The 10,194-nt window shown below is 31.4% G+C and overlaps 1 protein-coding gene across 1 annotated transcript; it reads left to right on the top strand.

Moving 5' to 3' along the window:
* Positions 1–1,058: 1,058 nt before the first annotated feature.
* On the top strand, positions 1,059–9,325 carry LOC110029799. Its single transcript, XM_020732286.1, has 7 exons — positions 1,059–1,076; positions 5,378–5,459; positions 5,830–5,892; positions 5,989–6,036; positions 6,332–6,388; positions 7,949–8,009; positions 8,966–9,325. Exons 2-7 carry the CDS (start codon positions 5,385–5,387, stop codon positions 9,010–9,012), a joined length of 351 nt encoding a protein of 116 aa, XP_020587945.1. The 5' UTR covers positions 1,059–1,076; positions 5,378–5,384; the 3' UTR covers positions 9,013–9,325.
* The last annotated feature ends 869 nt before the right edge of the window (positions 9,326–10,194 follow it).

The raw sequence follows: 10,194 nt of genomic DNA, 5'->3' as shown, positions 1-10,194 counted from the left end.
ATATTATAAAAAAACCGAGAGAAAGTATAGAAAGGGAATACGATAGGATGCAATTGAAACACAAATGGTATCGATTGAAAAAGGACTGAAAAATTTGGAAAGAATTGAAGCGAGGATCCACAGTCTTGGGTTGGGATCCAATAAAGCGAATAATTGATGCTTCAGAAGAACGGTGGGCCGAGAGATTAAAGGTAAGAATTTATGAAACATCCACTCCTTCAATCAATTTTTTATTTTTTCATAAGCATCAACATATTAATCTTTCATTATTTTGTAGATGGTGCCAACTGTGAAAAAAATTAAATTAAATGGAATTGAGCCTAAACTGGAAGATAAATTAGATTGTATGTTTGGTGGAGTTATGACAACTAACAATCATGCATTGACCCCTAGCGAGCAAGCGTTTGTTAACATATTTGAGCACTTGAATGCCGAACAAACAACAGACTTCAGTGAAAGCCCTTGTTCGAACCTCAATGAAGTTGAATCCACCGATCGATCAAAGCTGCCGAGGGTTGAGGAAACTTCCATTCAACAAGTTTTGCGAATTCTGGAGGCAACTCCAGAGATTTACGAGGACATGACGTTATATTTGTTCTCTCTGAAGTTGCTTGAAGCCCCGATCCGGAGAGAGTTCTTTATCAAGATAAAACCTGATCTTAGGGTCTCTTATATACGTTATTTTCATGACAAAAGGGTCCTTTGAATTTCTTTTTTTTTTCAAGTTGGACAATTTATGTCTTTTTTTGGCACACTGTCAAATGCTATTTTGGATATTTGTTTTTTATCGTACTTTTTATTACTTTGCAATATTCACATAACTACGAGAGATAGTTTTACGGGTGTCCAAGAAGAAGAATAAAAATCTATTACTTCTTTAGTCGAACAGATTGGTTGGAGGAATTGATTGCCGATAGTGATCAGGCGTGCCGAGTTTCCTTGGAGGACGATTTATCTCGGTAAATAAACCAGTTACATTTTAAAAATAATATTATCATATTATTAATTGGGTTGGAGGAATTGATTGCCGATAGTGATTAGGCGTGCCGAGTTTCCTTGGAGGACGACTTATCTCGGTAAATAAACCAATTACATTTTAAAAATAATATTATCATATTATTAATTATTATTTGAATAGTCATTTTTTAATTTTGATTGTCGTGTTACATTTTTGTGAGGTGTCTGATTTTATTTTGTAATACTCATACTTGATATTTGCTTTCAAATATGAAATGTGTTTGTATGAATATTTTTGTTATAAACGACAGTGTAATACATGGGCAGAGATGACATTTGTTTTGAAACAACTGCAACATATCTGTTTCAAAACTGAAAAAAATAAACAAACAATCAGTTTATCTACGGTAGCTTCTGCGCAATAATTTTTTAATAAGCTGCAGTTGCACCAAATATATTCTAATTCTTTGATTATAATGTGTTGCATTATAGCTACTCTCAAATTTGACTCTGTTTGGAAGATAACTATAATTTTTCAAATCTATTTAATATATGAGAAACTTTGCAAGTTTATAATTGATAGTGTTTGTTTAATTTTTTGATTTAATTTATCCTATATCACATGAATTTAAAAGTTGAATCGCATTCACAACCATATAAGATAGCTTGGTTAAATAAATCTACTATTTTATTGTCTTGGAGGTGTTTGTTATGATTCAATGACTGCTTATAGTGATAGAATCTTGCTTATATATTTTGGGTAAATTTTGGCAGTACTATTACATGTTTTATCTTATGGGATGTCTATCACATTCTTTCATGACTAATGGGGGAGTGATAGTTTGAAACCTTCAAAGCCTAAGAGTATAGAAGAATTCAGTGCCTCTCAGTGAAGTGAAATGTTTTTGCATATGCTGGGTATGCATGCATTTGAGAAAAATAAATATGGAAGAAACAGTGATCTATGTATTGATATATGTAGACTTGAGTAATGCAATGCTTGCAATTATAGTTTTGCTTGATGATTCAATCAACTTTTGGTTCATTTTAAATGTATTTATCTTGATAAAATTTCCAATGAATTATCTGCGCCGAGGAATATGCATTCTGCTATTGTTTTAATTCCTCGACCATCTCCGTCTTATTTACCTTGTCTTATTTATCTTTTTATTTGCTGAATCTCACAAATTATTTTGAACTTATTGGTTGAAATTTATAAGGGGTTATTAGTGAAAAAAATGCATGAATGCTTGTATTGTACATGCTCTACTTGCAGCTAAAATGGATGATAATTGGAGGATGTATGTAGATACTTGAGCAACTAATAAAATTTGTTATATGAAATGATGACCAAATTAAAGTATTCAATAGAAGCTTGTGATATTTGTTATATTGTTTGATAAAAGTTCATGTATCAAGAGATTTTTCATATTATTTCTGATGGAAGCCCAATCAATTAATTTATCAAAGCCTATAAATGTTGTATATTTTTGTAGGCTTGGTATATTTGTATAACAATTCAGACATGTATATTTAAATTCAACCTTGTGCATTATATGGAAAGATTCGCTTATGAAGACTCCGTCTTAAGTAGATTATTTTTTTTTGGCCCAAACTGAACAACTTACATTAAGAGTTTGTTTTTTTTGGCAATGGTTTGTCTTGCAGGGATACCTAGTTCCTTTGTCAAGTTGATTTTATTTTTGGGCATTTACATACATAACACACAATTCTTTTGTATTTACACATCTAGCACACGCACATTCATTTCTACAAGCTTCTCCAATCATTGACATCACATAAAAATACTACATAAGAATTTTGTGGTATGTATGAAAATTTCCCTTTCTTTTTTTATCAGCACTAAACTAAATGCTAATCAATCTTCGTCATGGTTAGTGTTACTTGGTACCTCTAAAAAGATTTGTCTTGCATTAGCTTTCCTCAGCCGTAAACTTCCCAAGGGGACTTCTTTGTTTATTTGATTTCTTTTTTCTAGTGGAACTAAACCTTCCATTGTTGTGGCTGGGCACAGCGGCCACTCTCAGTTTGTGTTAGATTGGCAATGACGTCGCTTTCCGCCATGCCAAGCCTGCCAATTAATTGAAAACTTATTTTAGACGCAAGGCTAAAAGGGCAATTTAGTCAATTTTTTAACTATTATTGTTTGACATAAATATGGCTTATTATATTTAGGGTTAAGTTATGCTTGCTATTGTTGCCTTTGGGTCGTAGGGTTGGTGTTTGGGGGAGATCGCCCATCTCTAAATTGTAGGTGCTTATTTTTTTTATATTTGAGTTGTGTTTCTTGAGATTATTACAACAAGCCTTTGTCCCACTAAGTGGGGTTATCTACATGAATCATTTTTCAAAATATTTTATTCTGTCCTAGTATTCATGAAAGACCTTGGGGGTCCTATCAGTTTGCTCCTTGGTCTTCCATGCATAGCCAAGCCACTGCCCTGGTCTTGGGTGCCTTTCTCATGAGGAATTATATGCTTATTTGCATGGCATAGCTCAAGGAACTTAGCGGGCAAAAAAATAATTTTAAATGTTAGTAAATATTTTGCAAAATTTATGTACATACCACACAATTTTTTAGTATTTACATATCTAACACCCAAACTATTTACACTCACAACACTATTGTCATAAACCTTACACATGGCAAGTTGTATTTCATTTTTTTAAATTATAGTGATGATGGTAATTTTGATGTGATTTTGAGGAGTTGAGTGTTATGTATGTAAATATGAATTTTTAGGTGTTGGAGATGTAAATACATAGGCATCGTGTGGTATGTATGTAAATGCCCCAAATAATTAATGAATCAAAAAGAGAAAACTCTTCGTGTTTCTTTCTAGAGAGCCTCTACAACTTATAAAATAAAACATGTTTGGCATCAATATATATTCTGTTTTTTTTCTTTTATTAAAAAAAGCATGTTTATTTAGGATTTTTTTGGGATGTTTTAGGTTTTTTGTTTTTATTTTTTGCTTTGGTTTTTTGTTTTTATTTTTGCCTTTATTTTAAAAACATGTTTGTTTAATACATTTTTTTATTTCTAAAACTAAATTATCTTGTTTTCAAAACATTCAAATCATATGAAAGTTGTTTTTTAGTGATTTTAAAAGTATCTAAACATGTTATAAGGTCAAGTAGAAATAGGGCTGTAAATGAGCCGAGCTTGAGCAACAAAGTCAGATGTGCTCCCAAATGGCCCCTATCACTGTCACTTTATTTGTCGCATGTTGTTATTATGTTTAAAATCAAATCAACTTGTTTTTAAAAATACTCAAAACAAATTTTGTGTTTGAGTGTTTTTAAAAGTAATCGTAGCAACCAAATATATTTTGTTTCAAATCAAAACATAAACAAAACAAAATAAAATGGGAAAAAATGAAAAGAAAATGTAGAAGTGATCCCAAACGGCCTGAAAAATTGTTTTGCTATGAGAATCTGAAGATGAAATGGTGATTGGCCACATCAATTTATTGGTGCACTGGAAAAAAAGCATTGTAGAAAAAAAGACCAGTTCTTTTCAAATGTAAATTTGTAATAATTATTATTGCGATCAGGGGATCTGTCATTTGAAACAGAAATGGTAGCTTTGATCTTTTTGTCTTCAGTATTGTGTGCAGAACACACCTGAAGGTGTGACGTTGCTCTGCCATTTTCAAAATGGTATATTGATTCTAAAATGTTATATTGATTTCAAAATGGTATGTTGATTCACATGACTTAATTCCCTTTGTAAAATGGCAGAGCAATGACATTGCTCCTTGCCTAATGGTATATTGCTCTGCAATGTCACACACCTGAAGGTTATTTTTCGCTATTTTGATCCCGTCACCGTAAGCATCACAAGAATTTTATGATTTGTGGAGATATTAGAGCTCTTGTATTATTTTCTAATATTTCCGAATGTCTCTCTACTGTTATTGAGTTAAGGCTGGCTAGACTCTTAAACAACTGTTTTAAAGTGACTGCATTTTTTTTTTTGGAAGTTTTACATATGCACGACTCAATTCCCATGTATTTACATATCTAACACATATACTTCAATTTTTACATATATGCCAGCTTATTTATGCATGAAAGGGTGCATTTTGCTTTATTTTTTTATGTGATATGAAAGATTTGGGTGGTATACATGTAAAAGGTAAAGTTTACGTGTTAAGATGTAAATACATAGGAATTGGATGGTATGTATGTAAATGCCCTTATTTATTTCCGTTGATATTCATTGAATTTTTTTTTTTTTTTTTCCAAAACATTTTATCATTCATACTGTTCTCACCAGCCATTCTTCAGATACTTGTTGCCGACTTTCTGAAACCTGTTAGGCATTTCATGTTAATGGTTTTATAAAAGTGCAGAAACTTACACCTAATGTTTTGGTGGAACCTATGATCTGTAGGAATAAGATGTCAGCCATGGAAGACGCTGATTCCAATGTTGTTGAAAATGTGGATATTTCCATGCCATCAGCCCAAGATGAGGTAATTTTCTACTAAATTCACTATCTGTTATCACTCGCATGTTGTGATAAATAGTTTTATGGGAAATTTACATTAGGCGAGGAGCAATCTCTATTTCTCTTTGTTTATTTATCGGGGCATTTATATAAATACCACCTAATTCCTATGTATTAACTTTTGGAATACCTAAGCTTTACTTTTTATATTTATACGACCCAAATCTTTTTCTTCACATAAAAAAAATATCACTATTTTAACTTTTAAATAGTGCATGCATAGGTAAAGCGTAGCGTTAGCTTGTGAATGTAAATCTTCCTTGTTTATTTTTCTCTATGATGAAGATTATATGGGAGCTGGTTCGAACTGATCCTTTTATTTTAATATTTTGAAGGAAGAGGCAGTTAAAAAGAAGTACGGAGGAATTATTCCCAAAAAGCCTCCGCTCATTTCAAAGGTGGTCAACTTTTTTTTGCAACGATAATGAATCATTTCATTTTTAATGGTGTTTTTTACTATCATTTCTATTCCACAAAATAATTGTTTTCTGCAGGACCACGAGCGCGCTTTCTTTGATTCTGCTGATTGGGCGTTAGGCAAGGTACTGCATTTTTTTGATTATTTTTATAATAATCTCATAATTCAAGATTATTTTAATATTATTCTAAATATTTATTTAAAATCTAATTAAAATTCATGAAAATTTTGAATTAATTCAAAATTATTCCAAATTTTTATGGAATGCTTTTCTGATTTCCTTGGATCTTAGAGAAATATCTCCTAATTTTTAGGGAATATTTTGATGTTATTTAAATTTTTATTCAAAAAAAAAAAAGTAATTCAGCATATCTTGATAAAATATAGTCTAATTATGGATTTCACATGTTATCTTGCAGCAAGGAGGTGTAAGCAAGCCTAAAGGACCACTTGAGGCACTCAGGCCAAAACTGCAGGTATTTGTGGTGTAATTTACATCATATTTTAAAAGCTTCACTGATAATAATATTATTTTTAATCACCTCTTGTTTTTGTATTTATGTAATTTCAAAATGATGATTTATTTCCTCTATATCTTCTTGCTATGTATTGAATCATTTTGATCCTTGGTTGGATTAATGTTAATTACAGAAGGCTGCACTGAAGTTTTTTTATGGCATAAGAGTAGGGGCGGAATTAGCCAATATTTCATTGAGAATTAAGTTAAATACTTCTTTTGTTAATGTTTTAATTTTTTTCTTAAATACTGAGAAAAAGAATTTAATGAGAGGGAAGGGGGATTACATGATTATTTTACAGTGTTTTTACATTGTAAGCACCCAATTCTTATGCATTTACTTATCTCGCACTCAAACTTTAGTTTTTACAAGCTAAGCACCCTATCTATAGGAAAAAGTATAATCCACCTTTCCATACATCTTTTCAAACATAGGAAAAGGTGCTTAGTCTGTAAAAATCAAAGTTTAGATATGAGACAAGTAAATGCATAAGAATTGGGTGCTTTCTATGTAAATTTCCTTTATTTAATTTAATGAGGATGATCTTAAATTTCAACGGGTGCAATTTCCACCATGGGCATAACGCAGATTTGTCCTAGCGACTCTAGAAACTAGGTGAGGGAGACTATTAACATATGTTTGGGGAGGCGTACCTCGTTTTTTCATTTATATCTTTGTGCCTCCAAATATATATTTCGTATAAAAAAATACACGACTCTTAAAGACTCATAAAATAACCCATATCCATCACTTACCTATAAACCAATTAACTCACAAAACTCCACTAATCTAATTTTGATCTACCCATTACATTTTTGGTCATTTACAGACATAGCATCAAATTTCGATCTATTCACACATCTAACACCTGAACTTTACTTTTTCGCATTTATACCATCTAAGCCTTTCATGTCACATAAAAAATAACACCTTTTCAACTTTTAAAAAGTGCAATACAACTTTTCATGCATAAGAAAGGTTGTGTAAATATAAAAATTAAGGTTTAGGTGTTAGATATGTAAATACATGGGAATTGAGCGGTATGCATGTACATCTTAACATTTATCATCCCTAACATTTTCAGTCATGTTCCTTGTCCTTAGGCCATGTCCTAAGAAATTTATGTTGGAAGAGGAAATTTGAAATGAATTCTCAATGCTCCTTTGCTGTTCCATGTTTTCACCCTCATATTTGCGGGGCTTCGATTTAACATTTCTCTCATATTCAATTTTGATTATGTGGATAGCGATAATTTCTCGGCACATTTTCTCCTGTAGGTCTATATATATCATCAATTATTTTTGTTATTTAATGTTTCATGTTTTCCCTTTTATTTTGGTTTTGTAGCCCTCACCTCAGCAGCAATCACGCTCAAGTAGATCCTTTTATGCATCAACTGATCTCTCATATTCAATTTTGGTTATGTCTCGGCACATTTTCTCCTGAAGGTCTATATATATCATCAATTATTTTTGTTATTTAATGTTTCATGTTTTCCCTTTTATTTTGGTTTTGTAGCCCTCACCTCAGCAGCAATCACGCTCAAGGAGATCCGTTTATGCATCAACTGATAGCGAAGGTAACGATTCTATCCTATAATTTTTAATACAAAAATCATCTTAGGCTTTCCTGATATGATTTTTTAAGTCGATGGAGCTATTTTTATTAGCCATACTTCTCAATATAACTAATTTATTAGGCATTATAACCTATATAATTTAAATTACTTGACATTCACAAGCATAATCATTTATCAAATCAGTCAGTTCTATCTAGGGCTGTAAATTAGCTGAGCTTGATCGAGCTCAGTATTGACTCGTGTTCAGCTCATTCAAAATTAGCTTGTGAACAATGTGTTTGTGTTCGACTCGATTTACATGTTTTGTCCGCGTTCGGCTCAAAATTGGCTCATTTAAATTAATTTAAAATATAGATGTAGGGGTTTGAATTTGAAGCTGCATCAACTCTGTGCACTAGAAGAAGCAGAACCACATGATCACACGAGCTGTTTTGATTTAAATTTTGATACAAATATCTATAATATATTATGCTATGAATAATATATATATAATTTCTTTATTTCGAGCTAAAATGAGCCGGGCATGATATAACAAATGGTTGTTCATGTTCAGCTCGTTTACTTAACGAGTTGAATGTGAGCTGTTCGAGAACAACGTGCTTTTTTTGACAGCCCTAGTTAATATATGTGATCTAACGAATTAGTTTTATTGAGAGATAATGTGTGATATATGAAATTAATGGATGTGTAATAAAATAGCTCCATCTCAACTAAACATGAAGGAAGATTCACACACATTCCACTCCATTCAATTATCATGTATTTATATATCCAACAATCTAAACCTCAATTTTTACATGTATGCCACCGGACATAATCTTGAAATGATTTGGGTCGTCTTAACATAAAATATACCAATTTCATTTTTTGTATATTTATTTATTTATTTATTTATTTTTCTCTTGTTTTAGACGGCATGTATATTAATTTATTTATTTATTTTTCTCTTGTTTTAGACGGCGGGAATGGTGCTGTCACAGAGGACACAAACAGCAACCAATAAACATTCTGAAAGCTATTATTCATTTCCAGTAGCTTTCATATATTTCCAAATTTAGGGGAAGATGTGCTGATTCTGGATCTTCTCCGAATAATTGCTGAAACCTTAAAAAAGGCTCTATTTTTACTGCGACTGGGACTCAAAAAAACTCTGGCTTTAGAGATCTAACTCTCTGCCGCCATTATTACCCCATTTGTTCTGTACTTTTCTGAAAATTGCTCTTCTGAACATACTCCATACTCCAGCTCTCAAATATTATAAATATAAATAAATCAAACTGCATTTCGTCATATCATGTATTGACTGTTTTTGTTTACATGCTGGTCCCTTTACATACATGCCACACAATTATTTTATATTTATATATCTACCCATTTAATATTTCATTTTCATATGCATGCCTATCAAATCTTTGACAATACATAATTAAAAAAATGTGCTCCTTCCTGCTAAATATGTGGCCCCCAAGGTGCTATACGTAGGCAGCTGTTAAGCATCTACATAATGTGTTTCTGCTACATGCACTTTATTTATCATGTTGGCCTCAGGCCAAAAAATACCCAAAAAGGGAAAGTGGGCTACAATGGCTGCTAGGCCTGCCCCAGTCGGCAGGGGAATGCGGGCTTTCCCTCTTTCATAGGGGAGCCCAATGTGCATTTATTTCTACAAAACATTACCAGATTTTATCATTATTATTACTATTTTCATATTTAAAAAATTTCTGCATGGAATTTAACTTTTGGGGGCGTTTGCATGCAGAGGACACAATTCGTAAATATAATAAATGTTCGTTTATTTTACTAATTCATCTACCAGAATTATCTATGATATTTATAAATAATACAACAAAACTATTCTATTGTATTTGCACAAGGTTGTAGTTGATTTGTCTCGAATAAATTTAAAAACATTGATTTCTTAAATATATATAAAACATATATGATTTTTAAGAATATATTAAATTTACATTTTAGATATAAAAAATAGAGATTGATGAATATGTTTGAAAAATCTAAAAAGTTTGTTTCTCCTTTTTATAAAGATATTTGAAAAAGAAAATTAATTAAATAAATAGTCATTTTCTTAAAAGCAATTAAATATTAATACTACTTTAAATTTTATAAACCTCAAAGTATTTCTTAAAATGAGAATTTCGGGTCCGCTTGGTGTGGCGGTGAGTCATCA

Source organism: Phalaenopsis equestris, unplaced genomic scaffold (genome assembly GCF_001263595.1).
Source record: "Phalaenopsis equestris unplaced genomic scaffold, ASM126359v1 Scaffold000002, whole genome shotgun sequence".
In the NCBI taxonomy this organism is placed as follows: domain Eukaryota; kingdom Viridiplantae; phylum Streptophyta; class Magnoliopsida; order Asparagales; family Orchidaceae; genus Phalaenopsis; species Phalaenopsis equestris.
The sequence above is the reverse complement of the archived record's forward strand: the minus strand, read 5'-3'. Positions and strand labels throughout refer to the sequence as shown.